This window comes from Crocodylus porosus, unplaced genomic scaffold (genome assembly GCF_001723895.1).
Source record: "Crocodylus porosus isolate Cpor-Errol unplaced genomic scaffold, CroPor_comp1, whole genome shotgun sequence".
In the NCBI taxonomy this organism is placed as follows: Eukaryota; Metazoa; Chordata; order Crocodylia; family Crocodylidae; genus Crocodylus; species Crocodylus porosus.
Window position 1 is genome coordinate 55906459 of NW_017728948.1, and position 27958 is coordinate 55934416.

The window sequence follows — 27958 nt, forward strand, 5'->3', positions numbered from 1 at the left end:
TGCAAAAGGCACAGTGGGGATAGACAAGATTAGCAAGAAGGCTAATGATATCTCAAAACAACCAAGATTAGCAAGAAGGCTGTGATATCTCAAAACAGCCACTGAAAAAGGTAATAGTAATTCTTCATATTATATGTGTAAGTCAATCTTTTAAATAAAGATTTGTTTATCAGCAGCTGAATTGTGTAGTCCCCACAACATAAGAACTTACTCAAATAAAAACAGTATATTCTGGTCAGAATAATATTTTAATTGAAGAATGATCTTTTAACTGAAGAATAGCCCCTGGCTGGCTCCCTGCCTAAAATCTCTGGACAGCACAATTGTGAAGTAATAAAAGCTGCAGCTAATGCTTATTTTCATGATAACAATTGCAAATCAAGTGGTATGTACATATACCTACATTGTAATATTATTGATTCCTGTCTGGTTTATCTTAGTGATAAGAGGTAATAGAAACAGCCTGACACCTTCTGAATTTTGCTGATCTCCCTCTCTTTCATCTGGGGCACTTTTAGACTTCTACATGGGTGAATGCTAAAAAGATCCCTTGGGTACCAGTAAACACAGGCTCAAAAATGTAAAACAAAATGTAAATCACATCACCAATTTTATTTTGTAGGAAAAATAGTGCAATCTGCAATGAAAAGGCTCATTGTGACAGGGCCAAGGTCCCAGGCCCAATATCGATATCAGCCTGCCTCCTGTCTCTGGGCAAACTGCTTTCCTGCCATGCCTTGTTGTAAAGTATTCAGGATGTTAATCAGGAGGGAGGCTGCCCTTTGAGCACCCTGCTGTAACGGGTGATATGTACATGCTGTGACTTCCCCTTATACATGTCCCATACCTCGCAGATGTCACACAGTGTTAAAATTTCTGGCTCAAGGCCAGGTTAAACTGGGCACACAGTTGAGGCTCTCACACACTGCCCTCATGGACCACACACATAGTCCCCCACTCTCACTGGGCCTCTTGCACTTTACCCTCTCTTACAGGGCCTCTATCGTACTGCCCTATCCCGGGCCATATTCATCCTGCCTTGCTTCCTTGAGCAACCCTGTAGGGCCATCAGGCTTAACCTTCATGCCTTGGCCAGCCCTGGCACACCCTTCTGGGCCTCTCCTGCCGCCCTTATCTGAATGGGACTGGGTGATTTTTCAACTGTGGGCCTACTTTGCCCCTTGCTGGACCAATACACCTCTCCCTCAGGCAAATATTCTGCCCCTACACTGGGGCCTGGGGTCTTCCACCCCTACAGGCTCAGGTGCTTTTCTTCCATAGCATGCCTGGCCTCCACTCTGCCGTCTCCACAGGGCCAGGGGTCTTACATCCCTTGGGCTCAGGTGCTCCTCTTGGAGTGTGCCTGGCTGACCTCCAGGGTCCAACACCCGATGGGGCTCACAAGCTTCTAATAAGTGTGTCTGGCCTCCTACCCGCCTTTCACTGGGGAGGTTCTCAGTCCTGGCATTTAAGTGGCACTGCCCCACCACAGGCAGTTCCACCGGGCCTCCCTATCCCAGCAAGATGCAGTTTTCAGTCGTGCTCAGGACCATGAGGCCTCCTCCTTCCCTACAGCCTTGCCCTTACCCTTGAGATGTCCTTGGAGCAGGAGCTTTGCTGGATGATGTTGCTCTCAGGATGGTTGGTCTCAAACTGATATCCTAGCTTAGAGAGTTGGGCTGTAAAATGGCTGCCCTAATCAACCATCTGCTGGCTACCTGCTCCAGCCATAAAGTGATGGAACACTAAAGTTGCTCCGTCACACAGATGAAAGTAAGAAGATACAGAAGCAGAAAAAAAACCCCTGAATACATTTAATCTGAATGAAGAAAAGAATCAATAAACAGGCTCACGGGTATATGTCTCCGTTTGTACATTGGGGTGCTGGATGGTGAAGAGCCTGTACTGAGAGCATTTTCAATATCCTGATCGAGCTGGTCCAGTTTCATAAATAGCAGCACCATGGAGTCCAATTGTGACCGATCTCGATCTTCTCTCATTTCCTGAGGAATGGAACACACAATTATTGAATCTGAAAGGGCATTTCTTGGAAAGAATGAAAAGCTCTCTGTTCCCTAATTTTATTAAAAGACATTGAATAATAGGCAGCAAACTCATTTTCTGGAGAGGGAAAGAAAACTGTTTTGTATTGTCAATAGGTCGTTCATTGAGACTGAGTGCAAAAAAACCCCTTTTATGCATATTAAACACACATACTTTAAAGCAACATGTTATGAAAAAATATATAGTACCATTTATTATAAAACCTCCCTGGTGGCTTCTTTTATTTATGCAAGTAATATCCTATTTGAAACTATCACATAAGCTTACCCATCTTTTCAACACGAACAGTTTCATTACTTTTATGTGAAGTAAGGATTTCTTTCCTTGTGACTGACAAATATATATTAATATAAAACAGAAATTCTGAGTGTAAGATTGAAATGTAAAAGTATGCAAGGCAAGCCATTTTCACCTGTGAATGTCTCTGGCTACCATGCCCTGTAGCACAGATCAATGCTATTGCACCTTTAAGTTGTATCAATGTGCTTGGAAGAATCAATTATTTGAAGAATTTTTGTCTTGGCTGAAAAATCTTGCTGTACCCTAAACTCTAACAAATACAAGCTGTGCTGTCGTCCTCATAGAGTCTAATACAGGGAACAGGACATTCAGGTTGCCTGTACACAAGTATGGAGGCTGCTCCAATGCTTAATTGAGTCTGCTGGAGTGTGGTAATTACCATGCTCCAGCAGCCTTTTGCGTCTTGTGTATCAAAATGGTGGTGGTGGTGGTGTGTTCAACAAGCTTCAGTTCAAGTGCTCCCACCATCATTCTGAAGTGTGGGTAGGACTGTCCCTAGAGGGAGTGCGAATCAGGGCAACCACCCTGGGCCTCGCGGAGCTGGGCCTCGCAGCTACATCCAGCTGCTTGCTACACCACTCCCCACCCCCGCCAATGACACCGATACTGACACCGCAGCTGCCGATGACTGCAGCAGCTTTTTCGGATCCCGGGTTCATGCGATTGGGACGGGGGCAGGGGCAGGGCCTTGCATGGACTGATTTGCCCCAGGTTATTGGGGCAAATCAGCCCATGCGATCAGGAGATCTGCTGAGAGGAAAACACACCCTGCTTGGGTTGGCTCTGAGTGTAGGGATGCTGATATATGAGGCCTCGTGGCATTGTAATTAGAGTGGCTCTCAGAGGCAGGGAAGAGAGAGAGGGAGGGGAAGCAACAGAAACAAGCATAGTGAAGTTGGACCCGAGGAGGGGCTGCTGTTAAGGCAGGGCTGATACCTTGGAGCTGAGGTCTTAAATTAGTGGACCAAAGTGGAAGGTGTGGTCAGAGAAAAAGAGGGCCAAGGCTGTTACAGGTGAAGACACAAAAACCCCTCAGAAGTCTACAGGACCACTCCCTGGGGGTGAAAGCACTGGGGAAGAACAAAGGCTCCAGGTGGGGGCTGGACTGGCCAGGCAGACAAGGCTACTTGTGAGGTTACCTCTCCCCCAACAACAAAACAAACATCAAACACATAGCAGGTGAGAGACAGAAGGTGAAGTGGCACTGGGAAAGAGCTGTCAAGTGGGGTGGGCCACAAGGGTGAACCAGGTGGCAGGGAGTCCTAAACCCTGCTGTGGGATAGAGAGAGAAAAGTTATAATTCCTTCTTTGGAAAAACCAGCAGTTTTGATGATCATCACCAGATATACGTACACACCACATTAACAGCCCTCTGTTGCCTTGTTTCATTTTTTGTTACAACTTGACAATGGCCACACTTGTTGTTACAATGACCATACTTATTGAAGGGCTCTCTGAATGTGGTGAACCTCTTACTGAATCTGGGCCAAGTTTACAGTAAAGTTGACAAGAAATATGGCTGTAGGTGAAAACATGGCAAGCAATGAGATGGAATAATTGTCACTGTCATTTTTTTTCAAGTGTGTGTGTGTGTGTGTGTGTGTGTGTGTGTGTGTTGGGGGGGGGGGAATATCATGGTGAATGTCTGCTATAAGCCACCAAACCAGGAGGAAGAGGTAGACAAGGCCTTCTTTAAGTACCTGGTGGAAGATTCCCAATCGCAGAATCTGGTTCTCATGGGGAACTTTAGTTATTGGGACATCTGCTGAGAGGGAAACAGCAGTACAAAAGCAGTTCAGCAAGTTCCTAGAGTGCTGTAGCCTCACCAGCACAGGGGGTAACAAGGGCATGAGCCCTGGGCACTGACTTAGAGAGGATGCCAGTTAATACCTCGCCCCCTCAAAAGTCTTTCCTGCAGCAGACCTAGAGTTGAGCAGTTTATCTGGAGTTTGAGGAGAGTGGCATGATGCCCTCCAACCCTGAGACTACCATGAGAGGTGCAGCCTTGGCCCCAGAGGCTGGGGACTAACGTAGCACCAGGAACTGCTCCCAGGAGCCTGCACCGCTGCCGGTTGCTAAGAGACAAACTACAGCAATAGTAGCTGCCACTCAAGTGAGGAGAGCCAGGGCAAGTAAAACTACCTCCATCTCCCCTTTCCCCCACAGATCTCCAGTGGCCACTCCCCAGTCCTGCTCTAAATGCTGAAAGAATTTGTTACCATTTTTTGGAGTGTACTGGGGATAACTTTTCAATGCAGATGGTAGACAGAACAAATAGAGGGCAAGCTCTTCTTAACTTCCTGTTCATAAACAGGGAAGAATTTGTTTGAGAATGTGAAGGTGGAAGATAACTTGGGTACAGTGACCATGAAATAATACAGTTCAAGATCCTAAGTAGAGGAAGGAAGGAGAGAAGCATAATAAAGACACTGGGCTTCAGGAAGTCAATAGGGAACTGGTGTTTGGATCTCCTGAGAGGCAAGTCTGAGGGGGGAAAAGGAGTCCAGGGAAGCAAGCTGTACTTTGAAGAAGCCCTCTTAAGGGCACAGGATCAACCTATCCCTATGCAACAAGAGAACGGGAAATACAACAGGGGAACAGCCTGAATAGACAGAAGTTTCTTCAAAGATTTGAAATGCAAAAAGGAATCCTACAAAAAGTAGAAACTTGGTCATAGTACTAGGAAAGATTATAAGAGTGTCTCATGGGCATTTAGGTGCAAAATTAGGAAGGCCAAGGCACAATTTGAGATGCAAGTGGTGAGGGACATAATAGGCAATATAAAGGGATTCTATAGGTGTGCAGAGGCAAACTAACAAATGACAAGTGCAGCTGGCAGCAAGGACAAGGAAGGAGACAAACAAACTAGAGTAGTGGCAGGACATGTTAGGGACTACTTTGAGAAGTTAGATGCTTTCAAGTCAGTAGGTGGAGATGGGATGCAATGCAGGGTACTGAAGGAATTGGCTGAAATAATTTCAGAGCCATTTTTGAGAAGTCATAGAGATCAGGTGAGGGACTAGATACTTGGAAAAGTTCAAATATAGTGTCCATTTTTAATAAAGGGAAAAATGTAGATCCAGGACGCTATGGAGTCTGTCTGCTCTTGATACCCAGAAAGATCATTGAGTAGGTCCTCAAGGAAGCACTTGGAGAGCAAGGAAGAACCAGCATGGATTCAGCAAAAGCAAGTCACAGCTGAATAGCCATGATAAGCTTCCTTTTGTTACAAGCTCTGTGGATAGGCGAGAACAGTGAATGTGATATATTTTTAGCATTGAATGCAATATATTTTTTGACACTGTCTCCTATGACATTTTCATTAATAAGCTAAGAAACTACAGAACAGATGAAAGTACTGAAAGTTGGATACTTAACTGATTGGATCACCATGCTCAATGAGTGCTCATCAATGGCTCAAGGTTTAGTTAAGAGGAGGAATCAAGTGGAGTTCCCCAGGGGTTTGTCTGAGTCTGACATTGTTTAACATATTCATTAATGATGCAGACAATGGGGTTGAGTGCATGATTAGCACATTTGTGGATGGCACCAAGTTGGGTGGAGTTGCAGGCAGTCTGGAATGTAGGGCTATCCAGAATGACCTGGATAGACTGGAAAAAAGGTCTGCAATCAACCACATGGGATTCAGTAAGAACAAGTGCCAAGTCCTGTACTTGGTATTGAATAATTACATACAGGCTGGAGAAAGATAGGCTAGGCTGCAGTACTACAGAGAAGGACCTGGGGGTTATGATAGACCATAAGAGAATGCGAGTCAACAGTGTGCTCTTGTTGCAAAACAGGCAAACAGCATACTGGTTTCACTTAACAGGAGTGTCATTGGCAAATTGAGGGTAATGATTCTCATCCTCTATTCATCACTGGTGAGCTTGACCTGGAGCCTGACCTGTTTTGGGCTCTACACTTCAAAAAAGATGTGGACAGATTGGAAAGTGTTCATCATAGAGCAACAAAAATGAAGCAGATGCCTGAATGGATGATTTATGAGGAAAGGCTGAAAAAACTAGGGTTATTTAGTTTGAAGAGAAGACTAATGGGGCGATTTGATAGCCGTCTTCAAGTACTTGAAGGGCAATTAAAGAGACATTGGTGATGGACTTTTCTCTGTGGCTGAAGGGGATAGGACTAGAACAATGTCCTCAAGGTGCAGCAGAAGAAATTTTGATTGTTGATTAGGCAAAACTTGCTGACTATGAGGATGGTCAAGCATTGTAACTGGCTGCTTAGAGAAGTTGTGGAATCTCCATCCTTAGGAAATTTTTAAGAGTAGTTTCAACAGACACTTGGTTGGGATGGTTTAGTCCAGCATTATCTTGCCCTGAGCAGGGGCCTGGACAAGATGGCCTTGTGAAGGCTGTCCACCCCTACTTTTCTAAGGTAAAAACACCAAGAAATTTCTGCAACCTAAACCCCTCTGTTTCTTAGTTTTGCTTGATGATTCTGGACTTCTTTATATGTGGAACAAAATAGTGTCATGTCTCCAACCTATCTTGCAGAAAGCCAAATGCATGGTGAAATCAATGTGGTTTAACTGATCAAGGAGTTGGAGGAGCTTCTGCCTTTCATGGGGCTATGCTACATTGTAGGCCTGTGCAAGTAGGCAGCTATTTGATCCAGCTTCAGATCCAGCTGCTTTGGATGCCAGGGATCTGATCTGGAGCTCTGGGTTCCCACTTTGATCGGTGAAAGCGGCTCCTAAGCTTTGGAGCCGCTTCCGAGATCCAGCCGTAGGGTATAATGGGGAATCAATGAAATATCTATAACTGTATTGTTGTTTGTCTAATTTGCATGAAACTTGCAGGGATGGTAGTTTCTGATGAAAGCATGAAGCCCGCCAAGTTTCAAGAAGATCAGTAAAGGGATTCAGGGGAAACTGCAACCCAAATTCTTGAAAGCAAAACTCACGTCACGTGTATGTGTTAAGCCACAATGGGGTCAAAACTGCAGGCTGGTAGCCCCTGGTGAGGCCACAAAGTCTACCGAGTTTTAAGGTGATAAGAGCAGGGGTTTGGGGGGAACTGCACCCCAAGCTGCTGACAGGCAAAACTCGTGACATGGGTGACACTGTGCAACTGTGCCTGTCTTGGGGCATGCGGGTGGGGGACTACTCCAGGCCTGGCTGCTCAGCTACTGTGTTACCAGTTACCAATTAATCATGATTCACTCAGGGATCAGCTCAATACACAGTACCTAGCTACTACATACCAAGTTAATGAGCATGGATTAACACCTACAAAACCACAGACTAAGGAGAGGAAATAATCAATACAGACAATCAACTGCTCCAAGACAGACACAGTCAGTTATACAGTACCCATGTCACGAGTTTTGTCTGTCAACAGCTAGAGGTGTAGGGCCCCAGAACCCCCCTGCACCTATCTCCTTGACAGCTGGCAGGCTTCGTGGCTGGAGCAGGGTTTACCAGGCCTGCAGCTTTCACCCCACTGCACCTTAACACACACAGGGTCATCTATGTCACCAGTTTTGCCTGTCAGCAGCTTGAGGTACAGTTCCCCCCAAACCTCTGCACCTGTCTTCTTGAAACTTGGCAGGCTTTGTGGCTTCATTAGGGGCCACCCCTGAAGTTTTCACCCCCCTGTGGTGTAACACATACCTGTGACATGAGTTTTGCTTCCAAGAATTTGGGATGCAGTTCCTCCCAAACTCCTGAACCTATCTTCTTGAAGCTTGGCAGGCTTTATGCTCTCAGCAGAGGCTGCCACCCCTGCAGGTTTCATCCAAATCAGACAAAAAACAACAAAGTTATAGATATTTCATTGATTCCCCATTATACCCTATGGCCAGAACTCTGAAGTGCCTCTGAAGCTTTTCTGAAGTGGTTTGGAAGCTCTGAACCACTTCAGAAGCTCCAAACTGCTTTGGAAAGCCTAATGAAGCCAGCACTTTGATCCAGACTTGAAGCCTTCTCCAGATCCGAAGCCTCACACAGCCCTACTACACGGTGGCTCTACCATGCAAGTCAATAACTAGGCACACACAGTTTGTATATGGCTGGTAATATGGAGACTAAACCAATTCACCAGCTAATCTTCTTATTACTACAGAGAAGCAGTACCCTCTCAGAAGAAGAGCCACCCTATTGGGAAGCATTGCTAGTCTCTTCAAGTGGATTGATAATAGTGGAGAAGAATTAATTATAACTGACTGGGCAAAATATTATCTTGAAGGCCTACCCAAAAGGGATAATCAAGCTTGAAAAATAACAGGCTTTGGGCTTAAACCTTTTTTTTTTTCCCAAAATAAAGATATATTTAGGTACCACAATATTTCATTATTCCTATTACGTGTGTTTATGAGATCAGCAGACCAACTCTGTTATCCTTGTCATGAGGAGTATCTGTATTCAATATTAACTATTTGTATGATTAACTGTACACCAAAATAGTTGTTTTCTGTCTGGTATGTTATACAGTCAGGTCACTATTAAAATGTATACATAAAAGACTGAAATTTATTCTAGCAAACATTAAAGTATACACAGAAAAAAGCTTATCTTGAGTTGGAAATTCATTAAGCAACACTAAATAAATATTATTTTAGGATTCATCTATGTTTAGACAACTTTAGCCTTGATACTATCTCATAAAGTTTCAAGACTTTTATGGCCTATTTGTCTTCTTTGTATTTTCCTTGTGCGTATATTGTGGGATCTTGTTACCAACTTGTGATTTTATCTAAAGCTGCAAGACAGTAACAATTCATTCACTTTCTTTTGAAGACATATTATTTCCTTCTCCTGTCCTCTAAATTACTTCCAACACCAAATGTAATGTCCATTTGCTGTCATTCATACTACAGACATGAAATAATGTTTAAAAAAAATGCAGGCTGTACATAGTAAGAGATGTCCAATTAAAGTTGACTTTGCAAACTGAATGTATTCTCTTTGTGTTTGTATTACCAACAGTCTTGAATGAGATGAACATATAGTTGCTCCTCCTCACCTCAGACTCTCAGTTAGGTAAACTATTATTAAGCACTTTCAATCTGTGTTTTCAGTCCAGAAACGCAGTATAAAATGTGTGGAAGTTAATTCCTGATCTCACTAAGGAAATAATTTAGGTCATGAATTATGAAAAGTTACAGTTCTTGTAAATTTTTGCTAGATGGTGTGATCAAAGCAGATGTGGAGATGGAATTCATTTCAAGCATAAACATCAGTAATTTAGGGTATAACATATTACATTAATCTCCAAACTAGAAGGTTCTGGAGTTACTTTCAAATCAAGAACTTGAATTACTCTTAAAGAAGCTAGAGACAGCATATTATAGCTGTATATTAAAATACAGTTACAGGCACACATCCACCCTTAGGTTTGTCCGTTTAGACACCATCCAGTATTCATACAATAAGATCTTTTGGTGTGTATGGTTCCAGACCAAAAAAAAAAAAGTCAACTGAATTCGGAAAATTCATTAGGCTTATTCCTCCCCACCTTTCTCCCTGGCTCATACTGACCCTATTGTGCAGAGTTAAAATTGACCTTTCAATTTCTTTTCAGTGCAACCACAGTTATAAATTTTCTGGATCTGCAATGTTTGGGCTTGGATTTCTGCAAAAATCTTTGTAATATTTTCCTGTTAGTTTGCTGGTACATACACTCAACTTTGGCCTTCTTATATTTAAAATTCATAAGAGAACAGTGAGCAAGAAATGAAAAGGGAATTCTACCGTCTTTCTAAAGATACAAAGTATTTTATTATGACTTCTATGGCCATAGTCACTGGTATAGTCTGGTGGCTGTGTGTTGCTCTACAAAGGCACACAACAATCAGCCTACAGTGGATAAAAAGAACCAGGGTGATTGGTACATTATTCATACAATGCTAATTATGTATTGGTACATTTTTTCATACTCCCAAGGCAGGACAAACCATTCGGAAAGTGTATTTCAGAACCATTTGAAGCATATACCCCAGGTTCCTCTTCTCTCCTGAGACCCAAATTTCTCTACACATACACTCTCCTGCATTCTATACTGTGTGTATGTGTGTACATATGTATACACCGTGTGTATACATATACACCTGCAGTATAGACATATGTACAAACTGTGTGTATATAGTCTATACTGTAGTATATTATATATATAATGACTTGGTATCCCAGTTTCCATCTCCGCCTTGCACCCTATATAGCTGTGCACATACTGACACTCCAGTTAATTAACCTATTTACTTGTAAATTAGTAAGTTTACTATGTCTATTAATATATGCACAGATATTTTGAGAGGATACGGTCTTCATACAGAAATCAGAAAGCAAATTTAAAGAAACTGTTGTTGTTGCCTTTGCTATATCTCATGATCTGTGGAGCCTATTCAGCTGAATACTTAGTATTGGTAAAACTTTTGTCTTACCTCTGGAACTAGAAGTGTTACATGTACAGCAGTACAGTGACGAGGTACAATCTCCCAGGCCTGGGGACAGTACAAGCCCACCCACCTGTCTAGGGCAGTCTACCCAGTCTCTCCTGCCACACCTTTGATGTAAAGGAAACTGGTGTTACAATAAGCAGGAGGTTCCCCATTTTAAGACTCTGATGTCTAGGGGTGTACACATGACTTCAACCTCCCCTTATTGTGTCTGTCACAGAATGAGATCCCCAGGGGTGGCTGTGATGCCCCTGGCGGCTCTGTGACCATGCAAGCTCTGCCCTGAGGGTGCCCTCTTATCTCATCTGCCACGCCTTTGATGGAAAAACAACTCAGGAGGCTGCCCATGAGCCTTCAATTAGTCCTGGTTCACTGAACCTTACTCAAGTTCTCTGATCTGTAGCTCCCTTTGCCAGGCCACTCTTGAGTATGGTGCAGCATGAGACACCTCATGCCTTATGGGCCAATTGTGTGGCTCCAACCACCCCTTTACCATGCCTCATGCCTCACAGGTGTTACATTGCTGTTATGCTCTGTTGGGGCCTTGGCCTACTCAGACTCCACCTCTTTGATATAGCTAGGTCATCTACCCTAGACCCACTGTGCTGGGCCCAGCTTTGAGGCACTAGCCCACAAACTCCTTTTATTACTGGGCCCCTGGCCCTTACAGCTCACATCCCTCTGGTGCTGGGCTCTCTGCACCCCTGAGACTGCACCCCTCTGGTGCTGGGACTCTACACAATCATGTGCCCCCAGTGAGGCCTCCTATACCCCTATTAGCCTCTTCCTGGTCCATTGGTGCAAACAATAACACAAGCCTAATCCCCTGAGCTACAACATAACCTTAATAATAAAGGCAGCACTCTGTCCCTTTAAGAGGGCCAACATCTCCCCTTAGAATACCAGCCCCTTTTACCTCTAGGCACCTTGTGAGTCCCTAGAGCCTTATTGAGTTTAGAAGTAGCAAAGCAGGCAGCCAGATGCATGGGGCTGCTCTCTTGTGCAGGAGCTTCTTCTCCTACTAGTTGCCAAAGAGAGAATGACCCCCCAGGGAGCTTCACCTCGGACCTTATATGTATCCTGGGCTCTGACTCCTGGTCAACTGACAGCCTGCAGGTGCCAACTAATTACCTTGTTAGCCTGTTACTTAGGCAACCTGCAGCTGTGGTGCTCTATGTAGCCTGCCAGGCTCCTTTGCTAAGCTGTTTCTGCTCTTAAAGGTGCAGGCAGCCCTAGGTGCCCTGCAACACTGTCCCATGCCTCATAGATGTCATCCTTGAGTTGCTGTTTGCTTTGGCTCAAGGCCGGGCCAAACTCAGCCCCTTGCTAGGCCTCACACATTCCTTCTTTTTCTCTCTACCCCAACAGGGCTCACTCATTACACCTGCTCTCATCAGGTCTCTCACACTGCCCACTCTCACTGGGCCTCTCACATGCTGCCCCACACAGGGCCACATTCAGCCTTCCTTGCTCCCTTGAGTGGCTCCTGTAGGCCATGAGGCTTACCTACACACAATCCTTGGCTGGCCCTGGCACAGCCTCTCAGGCCTTTTCTGTGACCTTCATCTGAATGGAGACCAGCCAATTCACCTGGCCCAGGATAAACTTCTGACCCAGGCCTCTCTCTGGGTAACTCATAACTCTTGCTCTTTAATTAGGGCCAATTGCTTGCCTCCTCAGCCTCAGGTCCACTTGCACGGCCTCAGGCATGTGTGGATTTACCTGGGCCTAATTGCCCCCTTCCTGGGACCTCTACACATGCCCCTTCTCTGAGTCCTCAACTCATTCACTCTATGGGCATGCCAGTCTCTGGCTTCTAACCCCATGCACTCCACCCCTTCACTGGGGTACCTACTCTTCCCCCCTCGCTGGGGCCCATACTTTACCCCTATACTGGGGCCTCAGGGTCTTACACCCTCACAGGCTCAGGTCCCTCTGCCTAGGCATGCCTGGCCCACTAATTCTGGGGTCTTACACCACCTATGGGCTTAGGTGCCTCTGCCTAGGCATGCCTGGCACCACTACTCTCCAGTCTTCATAACCCACCAGATGGTGGGGGCTGGGGTTATCATGCAACCCTACCTGCCCTTCACCAGGGAGGTAACTGGCCTGGCATTTCTGAGGAACAGACAACCCCACCAGACCACCCTTCCCTGGCAGGATGCAGTTTTAGGTCTTGCCCAAGACTAAGCAGGCCTACCTGCCCTGGTCTAGCTCCCTCATTAGGGCTCCTGTATGCTGTCCTTTGGCTCTCTCTCTCATTGAGTCCAGCTCTCACTCTGGCTCCATTCTGATCTTATAACAGCCTGCATGGTGGTTGACCCCTACCATCTTCAGCTGTGATGTCCCCCCAGCGAAGGGACTTTTAGCCCTTACAGGCTCTGGTTCTGCCTCCAGGCCACTAGGGGTGCCAGATAGCTCACAGTGGCCCTGAAGTGCCCCTCGCATTGGGCTTAATTGCCTTTCAGCCCCGGCCCTGTTGCATTGACCAGTGCAAAGGATCAGAGAGTCAATCTAGCAGCTGCTGATGCCCATACTCCAGAAAGGGGTCCCTCGGGGTGCCCCCTTCTACTCTGGGGCTTGCCTGGCCCCCTTGTAAGCCTACCAGCTGTTAGCCCCATGCCTAGGCTGGGCCTTGCTCTAACTAGGCCAAAACCTCCTTCCTGGGGTTCTAGGCCCCTCTGGGACTGTAGGACCCTCTTGCCATCCCCACAGTTTCTCCCTTACCACCAAGGTGTTCCAAGCAGCTCAGTCAGATGTTACTCTTTTGGCTGCTTGCAGCAAATTGCTGCCTCAGCCTAGAGAGCCAGGATCTAAAATGGCTGCCTCATCAGGGCTGGCCTGCACCTGCTGGCTGCCTGCTCTTAGCCTTTAAAGGTACTCCATCACAAGTACAGTATATCATAAGGCATTCATTTTAACCATATATGTGCTGGAATCAACACATCAAATTAGACAGACCAGTGATCTGTTTCAGTAATATAATTATATTTTCAACATTGTTCCAGAAGTTTTATTTCAAAGCTCACCTACCAGTGGTAAACTAAGAAAAGAAATAATGTTTATAATGCGCCAGAAAAATTATGAATTGTCAAACATTTCAGATTAGCATACAAACTAATGCAATATTACAGACAGCATGTTGCTAATTTCTGTTCAGTTTGACAATATTTCACAAGGAGCCAGTAGTTCTAAAAACAACACTAAGTACAATTCAGTTAGGTTTATCCTTTCTTAAAGTGATTTTCTATTTTATGAACAGTAAACTGTTAAATTTCATCATTAGAATAACTTGTCTTATTACATTGTTTTTTGGCTGTAGTGAAGTACTAGATAGTAAAATTATCTGAATCAAAACCAAAACCAAACATTCAGGATGAACCGGTGTTAAGTTTTAGACAATACCCTTTCAGGAGAAGGAAGTGCTGGAGAGGGGGTTATGCATTTATACAGAAATGGTAAAAATTCTGGAGGATGGCATATCTTGAAGCTGAAACTGAATGAAATTTTAGAGTTTCTGTCAGGGGAGGGTAGCTTGAATGATCAGATCTTCCAGAGGAGCACAGAGGTAGAAAGGAGTTTCTTACTCTACTCTACCCTTTTTTTGATACTCTCAGGGAATCTCTCAATGGACACTTCGGGCTTTCAGGCAGCACATATTCTCAGTGGAGGAGGGGTGGGAGTAAAGCATACTCTTCTCTGGAGGCAGCGACTGATACATGGATAAATGTCTCCGTTGTTGTCAAAGAATTATTACAAAGAATTATTATGACAGTTTTTTACCTAGTGAGAAATGCTGTGTGAGAGCCTGACTGAAAATCTGTTTTGTTGTGCCCATTTTTTTTGTATTAAAAGGAGACGAAATTTCATTGGTCCCTTTATAATTTTGAATACTATGTGTTAGTTAAATGTCTAAGACTTCCCTCCCCCAGAGGTAATATCTTAGAAGTTTCAGCAAACATAAAACATGCATTTTTTTAGCAAATTGTAGAATGAATCAGCAAACTATAATATATTTGGAGAAAATGTGTGATACTCAAGGTATTTATAGGAAGTATTAGAAAAATCCAACTGGCTAGAAACAAGGTTTGTTGTTTTTTTAAAAAAATGAATTGGTCTAGTCTGTTAGAGAAAGCTATACCTTGTCTAATTTATCTTAATTGTTATTTCAGCTACATTAACAAAAATAGTGATTTTTAATGTCCGGACCTTATATCTGCGCCAGTTCTAAGTCAGCTGCTAGGCGCCGGCCGAGGCGGAACGCTGGCCCCCCCGTCCCTGCAGAGGAACACAGCAAGTGCTGTCATATTCTCATCTCCTTTGCTATCCATAACCTGTTTTATTTCTTAAAACGATGGATAATACAGTCCACATATGGTACTAGAGGAAACTTCAGAGAGAGATAAAATTCTTAGTTTTTTCCCAAAGTTTATATTAGTTATACATTGCAGTGTAAAGGGATAAAAGCTATGTATCTGATTTATATAACTGCTTGTAAAATTCAACAGATAGCTCTGAAACAGGATGTATTGCATTATCTGTAGCTCTTGCTTGTCAGTTCAGATGAATGCCTTCACAGTTTATAAAAAGAGATTGAATATCTTTCCATTTTTTAGTAGGATATTTTTTAGCAAGGACAGACAGGGATGAAGAATTTAATGTCAACTGTAATATATAACATTAATGTAAGTCTTTAGGCTCAGCCCAACTGGCTTCAGATCAAAGTTGCTTAGAGAAATACAAAGCCAACTCTTTTTCTAAAAGATCCCTTTCTTTTGTGGGTGAGAAACTGGTCTTGCCAGCTCAGCAGCAAAGTCTTCCTCTGAGATCTAAGGTTTAGTCTTAATGAAACTGTAGGTATCTTGCTTTTTCAAAACCAATATGATTTATGACTTTTCCATACATCTGGCTCATCATGTTTGCCTTGCACAACTGGGATGGTGCCTAATTCACTATTTGTAAATATCAGTTTATAACTACAACAAGCAGCGTATACAATTGTGTGAATGCATTTCCTATTATTGAAGCCACTTAACCCACTTTTTATAGTATGAATTTTATATGAATTCAGGCTTCACCAGCACCAAGCTTTAATTCCCAGGACAAGCATCAATCTGAGGGATCATTATTCCATAGCTGGCATGTCTCAGCATAGTGTACTGAGGCACTAGGGATTCATAAAGTAAATACTGACACTGATGGCCAAATCCAGCCAGACTTTTCCTATCAAATTTCATGTCACTATAGGTAGTACTCATGGAAAATATATATTATGATTATTGGATTAATATTGAATTGTATATAGATGAAATACTAATACAGTGCAATTGCATGTGCAATTAGTTGTCATTAAAGTTACTGCATATTAGCCCAATCTGCAGTAACTGATTTTTGGCAGGGCTCTACACATCCAGGCAACTGGCACTATAGTTAGTGGCAGTTCCCTCCAGGTCTGCCATGTCCTCCTGTGGCCATCACAGGGAGCTCCAGGCTCCAGCCACATGGCTGCCAGCACTTGGCAGCCATCTTGGCAACTGTGAATTCTGGCCAGCCCCTTCCCTGTCCAAGAGCTGCATGTCCAGCTTAGGGGCAGCACATAGCAGCTCCCTTCTTGCCTACCCTGCCTCCCCACAATATGGTTGCTCCAGCTCCAGCCCCTGCTCCTGCCCCTGACAGCAATGACCACTGCCTCACACTCCTACTGGCCATGGTGCTGGCCCTGCTGGCCCCAGCAGTACCGCCCCCCCGCTCAATGACCACGAGCTGATCACCTTCACCATCCGCCGTAAAGCTGGCAAGTCAGTCAGCAACACAGAAGACCTCGACTTCAGGAAAGCTGACTTTGACAAGCTCAGAAGGCTTGTTAGTGAGGCCCTAAGGGACCTCTGGCTCCCAGGGATCTAGCACCCCCCTGGCTCTCCAGGGATCTAGCAGGCCTCCTGAGGCTAAAAAGACAGCCTACAAAGGGAGGATGGAATTCACCTCCAAGGAGGATTATTCTGCACTGGTCCGGTCCTACAGGGAGCAAACCAGGAAAGCATCAAGGACAATAAAAAGTCCTTTTTCAGATATGTGGGGAGCCAGAGGAAAAGCAAGGGCAACACTGGACCCCTGCTAAACCAGAGGGGACAACTGACACCCAGGAAAAAGCCAACCTATTAAAAAGGTACTTTGCATTGGTCTTTCATCAGTCCCATGGGATGCCCATGCCCACTACGGGACAGGGAGGTCTGGGTGAGGGAGATCCCCTGCCCTCCATCAATGCTGACCTCATGAAGGAACTCCTTGAGAGGCTGGATACCTTCAAGTCAGTCGGCCCTGACAATCTACACCCCAGGGTACTCAATGAGCTGGTAAGCATCATAGTTTAGCCTCTAGCATGGATCTTTGAAAACTCTTGGTACTCTGGTGTAGTGCCTGAAGACTGAAAGAAGGCCAGTGTGGTGCCTATCTTCAAGAAACGGAGAAAAGTGGATCCGGCTAACTATAGGCCAATCAGCTTGACTTCTATCTCGGGGAAGATCTTAGAAAAGTTTATTAAAGAGGCCATCCTCAATGGACTGGCTGACGCCAACATCCTGAGGGGTTGGGCCAGCATGGATTTGTTGTGGGTAGGTCTTGCTTGACCAATCTCATTTCCTTCCATGACCAGGTGACTTATCACCTGGACAAGTGAGAAGAGATTGATGTCATATATTTTGACTTCAAAAAAGCCTTCAATCTGGTATTCCATGATCACCTTTTGGTGAAACTGGCCAATTGTGGTCGGACCCAGAGGGTAGTAATTGATGGAAGTCAATCATCATGGTGCACTGTGACCAGTGGGGTCCCCCAAGGCTCTGTCCTTGGACCCATATCGTTCAACATCTTCATTAATGACGTGGACATTGGAGTCAGAAGCAGACTGGCCAAGTTCGCCGATGACACCAAACTTTGGGGCAAAGCTTCCACACCAGAAGACAGGAGGGCAATCCAGGCTGACCTGGACAGGCTCAGCAAATGGGTGAATGAGAACTTGATGGTGTTTAACACCAAAAAATACAAGGTTCTCCACCTAGGGAGGAAAAGCCTGCAGCATCCTTATAGGCTCAGCAGTGCTACACTGGCTAGCATTACAGAAGAAAGAGACTTGGGGGTCATCATTGACCACAAAATGAACATGAGCCTGCAATGCGATGCTGCGGCTAGTAAAGCAACGACACGAATGTGAGGATCTGTTAAAGTGAAGTTCTTAAGAGTTACAGAGTGTAACATCAATAAATATCTATTACTTTGTTTTTGTGATAATAAATATAGTAAAACCATTAAACATGAAACATTACCAACTGTAGTAAAAACAAGGTCTAGTTTTGAGAGACTAATGACAAGCCTATCTCAAGTTTAAGAAACTTTATTTGAAATGGCCAGTTACACTTTGATTTCCTTTTCTTTTTATATTATAAACTGGTACCATACTCATGCTCTGTGAATTATGCCAGATTCCATAGTTTCATATCATTATTGCTTGCAGATTACATAGAGAAGTTATTACCTGTACTTGACTTTAGTTCACTTGTTATGAAGAAGAACATTCTTTGTGCTGATGGTAATCTCAGGGCTACTATGAGACTAGAAGATATGCAGCAATTTAGCAGGACAGTAGAAGCAATGATTGATTTTTGTCTTTCTGATATTATTACCAACATCAATAGTTCAACAGTTTCCTGAATGCTACTTTTTATCGTGTTGTAAGTCCAAATCTAGGGTCACTAGACCAAACTATAACATAGTTTAAAATATTTGCTGTATGAATATTTGCATCAACATGAAACTTAGCTGTTTTGGAGGTTTTGTGACAAACACAAATTCAGCCTACATTAGCTAAAAGGTCACCTTAAGTTTGTGAATCAATGTGTTTTGAGTGAACCAATACCCATTTACAAGTATACCTGGCTCAACTTATGTTTTTTTGCAGCCAAATCAGATAATTTGAATGGCGTGCCAAGGATTTGTTATGAACTCAGGTGAGTGGTTTTGGCTGAATTTCATTTTCAAATGTTTGGATTTATAAACCTGGATAGTCTAAGTAAAATATTTATAAGGGTTCCAATTTGAAACCCAGCAAAGTTCAGCGACTTCACTGGTCTTTGAATCCAAGACTAAGAACTGAACTGGTACAAAGGCAAGCCTTCAAGTCTCTTCAAGAAAAATGTTAGACTCTATTAGCTAAATTCATCCCTGGCTAAAATTTGCACAGTTCTGACTTTTTCCACAGTGATAGTTGTTTACTATTTTATAATAGGAAAAAAATTATATCATACTTTTTACTTCTTGGCTTTGTATGTTATCTAGTTTAAATATGTGAAGAACTTTGGAGGACTTTGACTTCAGTAAAAGAAAAGATGAATGTCTTTGAGCGCTCTTCTCTTCTTGTGAACTATGATCTAAGATTATTTAGCAATCCAAAATATGCCAACAAGAAAAAGAAATCAAATGTAAAAAGGGTGGTTGAAAGCTATTTAACATCAAGGAATCTGGTTCTTTCAGTTCTCTGAACTATTAGAGAGGTTCATTCATAATGTTGCCAAATGAAAATGATAGATCTTGGAATGCTGGTTATCATGCAAAAGTTCTATTACTACATAAAAAATGTAAGGTCAGTCATGAAAGAAAATAACAAGCTCAGATCTAAAGGGGGTTTTATTTATCTCATATGTAAATTTTAATTTAGTCCTTGCAAGCACAGATTGAAGTTTAAAGTAAATTCTTTCAAAAGTGATTAACTGGGTAAGTACTATATTTTTTCAAGAATGAAGTGCAAGGTCAGATGGTTCTCAAGCACTTAGTAATAACATTGAGCATGCAGCAGTGAGAACTTGTCTTCAAGAAGAATTGAAAAAAGTTTCCAGCATTCCAAGCATGCTCTTATTCACCTGATCTGAATGTGTGGGGCAGTATAGATAACCCAGGCATCTTAATTCTTGGTGCCTCAAGGATGCCCAGACATTTTGGCTAAGTACAGACAGTCAACAGGCCCAAGGCTGAATTGATTCAATCTTTGCAGGTTAGTCTAAGCAGTGAAGATTGAACCGATAAGCAAGTGAACGGACATTTACTTTTGATTTTGGAAATGCAGCCACATGCCTGCAGTAGCTCAGGCCAGAAGCTGATGGGGTGTTATAGCATGCCTCCCTGCTTGGCTGGAATGGACAGCTTGGGCCAAAGCTATCCCATCCACCCTGCAAGAGGGCTTTTGCGGGGAAGGTGGAAAGAATCCTGGGATGCTGGAAACTATGAGTTAACTTGAATCTCGAGGCTATCTGGGGCAGAAGTTCAATAAACTGATTTAACCAAAATCAGTTAACTCTGTTACTACATCCATCCAGATTTATCTTAAACTGGTTTTGGTAATTTTGAAAGCAGTTCATGTGCACTGAACATCTGTTCTGTTACAGGTTTAAGCCAGTTTCTGATCACTTAAGCCAGTTTATGTATAATGCCTGTCCCTAGCCTCAGAGAGCAAAGCCCGCTTGCAGGTGGCAGCAGGCTACCGTACCTGCAATTAGGCTCCTGAGATCTGCTCTAATTAAAGTGACCCCCACCCCCCCATCTCCAGGGAATGTATAAAGATAGCCATGATTCAGTCTATATAAACTCAAATAGAAAGAGAGTATCCAGGCAAGTAATTGCCAAAACCATGCTCAAGGAAACTGCAAGCATCACAGACTTATTAAAGACATTTCCTACAGTAATTTAAGACTCATCCATTATATATTCAACAGAACCAAATTCTGATGAAATGAATGGGAATCTCTCCATGATTGCAATGGACTTTGAATCAGATCTCTGAGGATAGATGAGATAAATCAAAAGTTCAAACCACATGTTAGTACTGAAGAGCTGGCAGGCAGCCCTCATAGGTTTTTTTCTCCCCCAAATCAATATTGATTGAGCCATGCAGAAAGTCATGAAAATAAGACAACCTTGTTTTCCCAGTTCACAGGACTGAACATATATATTGGGGTGAGAGAAGGGAACAAGTCTAGGAAACAAGTGAACAACAAGGGGATTGATGGAGACTGTATGGACTATTTGACATGTAAAATAATTTTATGATGGGAAAATGATGCTGTGCCAGATGGAAACAAGGATTTAAATGTCTAAAATAGGATTAGGCAGATTGTTGGAGCCAAAGTACAAAACTGTAAAGCACAACATCCTTGCTCAGTTGCTGCCACAGACATCTAAGCTCCTGAGTTGCCTCCCTTTGTGTCGTAAAAAATGCCTAGGCATGTAAAGCTCAGAATTGACTCCATCTGAACAGCTTGGCCCCTAGTTAAATTTGTATCCAGAAATTAATTGTCCAAGTATCTAAGGTACTTGAGAGGCCCAATCTGGTAGACAGTCTCAGAACATGCTTCTCACACATTGACAGCAATGGATTCAGCACAAAACACAGGAGCCAGAGCAACTTTCTTTAAAAAACAACTTGGCTGAAGGTGGTGTCTTTTTCAAATACACTGGTCTAGTGCAGCAGTTCTCAACCTTTTTCACACCAGGACCTATTAGCATAATTATTAGCTTGCCACAACCCCCTGGCCTTGACCCACAGAGTCTCTCTCTCTCTCTCTCTCTCCCCCCACTCCTCTAGCTGCTGCATCTGGCCCTCTCCCCCCCTCCCTCCCTCTCCAGCTCATGGGGCTGCTCTCACAACACTTTGTGCCCACCATGCCCTTGGCTGCCTACTGGATCAATGCAGGCTGCCAGCATTTCAGCTTGCATGGGAAAACCATGTGATTCCTTGGGACCACCCTGTAACCATTTACAATGTTCTTACAACCCACTTTTGGGTTGTGGGCCATGGGTTGAGAAATACTGGTCTCGTGGTTAGAGCACTAGTCCTGGCTCAGGCAAATTTGCATTCCATGCCTTCTTCAAGTCACTTGAACCTTCATCTATCTCAGTTTTTTCTTCTGACAAAAAGGAGAAATGGTACGTTTCTCTGCCTCACAAAGTTTATAAGGCTAAATCAGTGAACTAAAGTGAACCCAAGACCATTGGATAGAAGAAACTATATAAATTCAAAATATTATTTTATGACTCTTCAGTTAATGAATGGATCAGAAATGTATATCAGGAATGAAGACTTTCCTTCTCTTACACTAACCCAAAGCCCAGGATCTTCAATCTGCTTATACTTGATTTGTGTTATCTTTTAATTTGTGTTTCAGGATTTATCTTTTTCTAGGACAGGGGTGGTCGCTTTTTGCTGCTATGGTGCGACCTATGAAAATGTATACCTGTCTGATGAGTAAGAACAACTGCAAGGTCCTGTATTTAGGAAAGAACAATCAAATGCACAAACAGAAGCTGGGGAATAATTGTTCAGTTTCAGTACTGCAGAAAAGAACCTGGGGGTTATGGTGGACCACAAACAGTGTGGAACTGTTGTTAAAAAAACACAGTTGTTATAAAAGAAGTGTTGGCAGCCAGTTAAGAGAAGTGATTCTCCTGCTTTCTCTCTTCAGCACTGGTGAGGCTCACTTGGAATGCTGTGTCCATTTCTAGGTATGGCACTTCAAGGCGATCTAGAAGTCAAGGTCTAGAGAACAAGAGAAGACTGGGGGATCTAGGTTTACTTAGTCTGGAGAAACGACCATACAAACACTAGTTATAGAGGACAGAGAGAATAATTACCTGTGGTTACAGGGGACATGGGAAGAAGGAAATGAAAAGGAAACTTGGGTCAGCTATTGGGGAGAACTTTCTAATGATGAAATTAAGCATGAGAACTTTCCAATGATGAGATTAAATGCAAGAACAGATTACTTAGAGAGGCTGAGGAATCTTTTTCCTTGGAAGCTCTTAAGAGTAGGTTAGACAAGTGCTATATTTACTTAAATACAAGACAAAGATTTTTCTCCCAGTCCCCATGGGTAAAAAAGCCCCTTGTCTTATATTCACATGCAAGGAAGCTTCATTGAATGCCTTGTCTATCATTAAACTTCTGCCAAAAGTAGCATCTGCTCAGTAATGGAAATCAGCTATAAGGCTGATTAAATGCAGCCAACACAGAGCAATACTATAATGCTCTATATTGTATATTGCTCTGCATTGCACTACAATTATTGCATATTGAACAAACATACTAATTGGAACCTACAACGATGGTAAGTTAGTATACTCCTCTGAATAAGATATATGGCAGTGCCCATTGCACTCAGTCTTCCTCAGTACTGACTCTTTCAAATCATAGTGAGACACAAAATTGAATATATTTAGACTTCCTCTTCATCCCCACAGATGATCTGCATCTTTCTTTCCCATTCTAATGATTTTTGTTTCTTCACCAGCCTTAAACATCTGGCAAACATCACTAAATGAGCTCCCAAACAATTTATTCAGAATTCCTCTGTCATCCCCTCTCTCAGCCTGTTACATATAATTAGTGTGGTTCTGCCCTCCATGCGGTAGAGCCAGACCAGGTTGTCCTGAACCTCATATGCATATAAACTTTTGGAGAATCTCAGGGCTCCTGACAAGAACACCCAGTTCCAGTTATGAGTGGGGGAGGGGGGGTAATGAATCACATCGATCCTTTTTGGCGGGGTATCTGGAGTACACACACGTACTGAGCAGTACTGAGTTGTGGGGTCACTACTGCTTGAAATGCTGTTGACTTTGGTGTGGCCCAGCCAAATGAACTATACAGTAAATCATAAGCCTTTTGACTTCGGACTAATATTATGCATAGTTTGTATTACACAGATATAGAAGTGCTGCTTAAAAGTGTGTTTATGGACTACCTGTGCTAAAACTTGCAACAGTTTAAAAAAGGGAAAATGCATTAATTCTGGGTGAATTAGGTCTATGGATACCTGTAGCAATTTCCCTAGATATAAATTACTACAGGTATGTTTATTTCAAGGTCAGTGTTATCAAATTTGGCCCTCACTTCCATGTGCTCAAGGAGAGTAGGGTCTGATACTAAGGGGGGAGAGGGAGGAAGGGAAGGGGCTGGAAGGGGAAGAAGTTGTGTGGGCAGAGGACAAGGGGGCCACTTGACCCACCAAATTTATTTCCCCTGCTGTAGCACTGGGAGGGGGACAAATTCAAGGCAAACTTCCAATAATTAGATTACATACATGGAAAGTTATAACAAATTGATAATCTTTCCACATATCAAATCTAATTATTAGGGGGTTGTTTTATATTCAGGGTCATCTTACATTCAAGTAAATATGGTATGGGATGAATTTGTTTAGACAGGAATGATTTCTGATCAGGCAAGCATTTTGCAACTAGTATTGAAAATAATAATCTTTTACCTAGCCATCACAAAAGGTCTGTTAAATTCTGATAAAATATATACTATGAATATTTTGATCTATTTAACAAGAATTTATTTTATTTTCACATTAATTTAGGAGGCTTTCCTGCTATCATCTGATATTGTTTGCCTACATTCATGTTAATGTTTAACTTTAGAAAAATATTGAATGTAAACATGGCCTTGACTCAGTCAATCTGTAATCACATTCATTTTTCCCAATACCAGTTTCTAAATTTTTCAATGGACAAGCTCAGTATTGGTATTGGTTCAGAACTGTATGCTGAGTGCATGTGAAATGCATATATAGTTATGAGTACTATTAAAACTATGATTTGGTCATGGCAGTCTCTTAAACTGGGAATTCAAATAAACACTGTGAAATCTTGCAACTGTATGTAAAAAAGCATTTGAATTGAGGGTTGGACAAGGTCATTATTTGAGATGGCTGCCAACCCTTTAAATACTAGGATTCTATGATAAATTTAGTAATTTAATTGAAAATCATATGCCAGGTCAACATCAAATCAGTTGACACATTATTCAGTAAGAAATTATTGTTTACACTTTAAACAATAACATGAAAATGTAGTAATGCAGACCAGACAATGTGATTTGTAGCTGAGCAAGGAAGCAACTATGCACAGCTGATGTGATGTGTACCTACAAGCAAGGTGGGGAGTATAAATTGAAATGAAGTTTCCAAAAAGGATATTTCACAAAAGTGATGGCACAATGTTCTGTGCAGCATATGATGTTGCTGTCACTTCAAGCCAAAAATCCAGCTGTGAAAAACATCTCAAGAGTACAAATCAAAGCTAGAAGCAGCTGAATATCCATTAGAAAAGAAAACTGAAGTACAAAAATGGTGAGCACACTATTCTCTGTAAAGTCAGATGAACAAATAGCTAGAGCAGTAGTTTTCTGACTTATGAGGCTTTCTGCACCACTGATGTATTTGGCATCCTAGAGAACCCTGTTGTGAAAAGGTATTTGCAAAGTTCTTTGAAAATCAGTGGTCATAGCTGAGCAAAAGAGGTGCTTTTCAAAGCTTTTTTAAAGTCATATAAGTGACTGGAAAGAACTGCTAAAGATTGTCTTGGCCTTAAACTTTTTATAAATGAAACAATAGATGCTGAAGGCCACTGGGTTCTATATATTATAGTAGGACCATATAATTTTTGCCCAGACATTACATGGCAATTAGAGGAGGGGATTTTGGAATGCAAGTCTCTACTAATATACTGTGTTTGTACAGAAACTATAGACTCTAAAACTGTAAGCAGAACATTTTGGAAATATGACAACATTTGTTTTTGAAAGAAATTACTGCTTTTGTTACAGATAAAGCTGAGTATGTGACAAAAACTTGGGAGCGAATATTCAAAGCACTATATTTGAATACAGTGCATGTGACTTGCATGGAACTTCTGCTTAAATTAGCTAACAACATATAGGCAATAAGTATTACACACCTTTTGCTGCTCCAGCAGAGCCTGCTGAGTTGCCAGCTCCCACAGGCAACTCAGGCTCAACTGCAGCTACTGTCCCCGCTCTCCCCAAGACAAAACATAAGGTGTTTGTTGAGGGAGGGGGTCCTGAGGGGGACAGAGGGGGTGATTTCCTGCCCCGACCCCTTAGTCCAGGAAGTCTGCTGCTTCCCAGGGACCCGCATCCAGGACATTGCGGAGAAGATCCCAAAGCTCCTTCAGCCCACAGACCACTATCCTATGCTCCTTATTCGTGTGGGCACCAATGACACAGCTTGGAGCACACCCAGCCGGGTCATGAGGCACTACAGGGATTTGGGAGTGGGGCTAAAGGGTCTGGGGGCACAGGTGGTGTTCTTGTCGATCCTCCCAGTCTCGGGCTATGGGCTGAGGAGGCAGAGGAGGATCCATGTAGTCAACCCAAGCCTGCAGCGCTGGTGTCATCGGGAAGGCTTTGGCTTCCATGACCACAGCCTACTCTTTGATGAGAGAGGCAGCAAGCTGCTGGGAAGAGATGGCCTCCATGTCTCTCCCCTGGGGAGGAGGCTCTTCTCAGCCAGACTGGCTGACTTGCTCCACTGGGCTTTAAACTAAGCTCATTGGGGGACGGGGGGACTACCGCCACTGCTGGCCCGCTGAGCAACCCTTGCAAAGCCAGCAGGCCAAGGCACTTAAGGGAGCCCACGCTTGCCCCAGTCCTGGTACAATCTGTGGGCAAAGCAAGAGCCCCCAAGGGGACACTTGCCTGCCTGTACACAAATGCCAGGAGCTTGGGGAATAAGCAGGAGGAGCTCATCCTCCTGCTCAATGCAAATAATTACTATGTCATAGGGATAACGGAGACCTGGTGGGACTACACCCATGACTGGACCTCGGGAATAGATGACTATACCCTGTATAAGAGGGATCGTATAGATAAAAGGGGCGGGGGTGTAGCTCTCTATGTTAAGGAAAGCTACATGTCCCTGCAAGCTGATATTGGTGACCAGGGTGAATGACTGGAGACCCTCTGGGTTAAAATCCATGGGGAACATGGCACAGGGGACACAACAGTGGGAGCCTACTACAGACCTCCCACCCAAAGTCCTGAGCTTGACCAGGAGTTCGCCTGGGAACTGGCTGAGGCCGCATGTTCCAGGACCATGGTTGTCATGGGTGACTTCAATTACCTGGACATCTCATGGGAGGACCACTCAGCAAAATCCGAGCGGTCACAAAGCTTCTTCTCGTGCATGGATGATGTCTGCCTAACTCAAGAAGTCAGCCAACAAGAGGCAAAGCGCTGTTCGACTTGGTACTGGATACAGAGGATGACCTAATCGGCGACCTAGTGATCGATGGGAAGAAGTTGAGTGACAGAGACCACAAGCTGATCACCTTCACCAGCTGGCAAGTCAGTCAGCAACATGGAACTCTTTGACTTCAGGAAAGCTGACTCTGACAAGCTCAGGAGGATTGTCAGTGAGGCCCTAAGGGACCATGACCCCAAGGAGAGGGGAGTTCAAGAAGAGTGGTTGCTCCTCAAGGGAGCGATCCTCAATGCACAAGCTAATTCAATTCCATCTCGGAGGAAAGGCAGCAATAGGGCACAGCAGCCCCCCGGCTCTCCAGAGACCTAGCAGACCTCCTAAGGATAACAAGAAAAGCCTACAAAGGATGGAGGATGGGATTCACCTCCAAGGAGGATTATTCTGCACTAGTCCAGTTCTGCAGAGAGCAAACCAGGAAGGCTGAGGCTGCAACTGAACTCCAACTAGGTTTGACCATCAAGGACAATAAAAATTCCTTTTTCAGATATGTGGGGAGCCGGACAAAAAACAAGGGCAACGTTGGACCCCTGCTGAACCAGATGGGACATCTGACAACTGATGCCCAGGAAAAAGCCAACCTATTAAATGGGTACTTTGCGTTGGTCTTTCATCTGTCCCATGGGACGTCCATGCCCATTATGGGACAGGGAGGTCTGGGTGAGGGAGATCCCCTGCCATCCATAAATGCTGACCTTGTGAAGGAACATCTTGAGAAGCTGGATACCTTCAAGTCAGTCGGCCCTGACAGTTTACACCCCAGGGTACTCAAGGAGCTGGCAAGCATCATAGCCCAGCCCCTGGCAAAGTTCTTTGAAAACTCCTGGCACTCTGGTGTAGTGCTCAAAGCCTGGAAGAAGGCCAAGGTGGTGCCTATCTTCAAGAAAGCGGGGAAAGTGGATCCGGGTAACTATAGGCCCATCAGCCTGACTTCTATCCTGGGGAAGATCTTAGAAAAGTTTATTAAAGAGGCCATCCTTAATGGACTGGCCGACGTCAACATCCTAAGGCATAGCCAGCACGGGTTTGTTGCAGGTGGGTCTTGCTTGACCAATCACATTTCTTTCTAC

The 27958-nt window shown here is 43.5% G+C and overlaps 1 protein-coding gene across 2 annotated transcripts in view; it reads right to left on the bottom strand.

Annotated features, from left to right (window-relative positions):
* DLC1 (DLC1 Rho GTPase activating protein) overlaps nt 1-27958 on the bottom strand; it is a 408242-nt gene that overhangs the window by 288046 nt on the left and 92238 nt on the right. For both annotated transcript variants that reach the window (XM_019552800.1, XM_019552797.1), the window contains exon 3: nt 1854-2003. In XM_019552800.1, coding sequence (XP_019408345.1) covers nt 1854-2003 — 150 coding nt within the window. The remainder of the gene's footprint in view (nt 1-1853; nt 2004-27958) is intronic.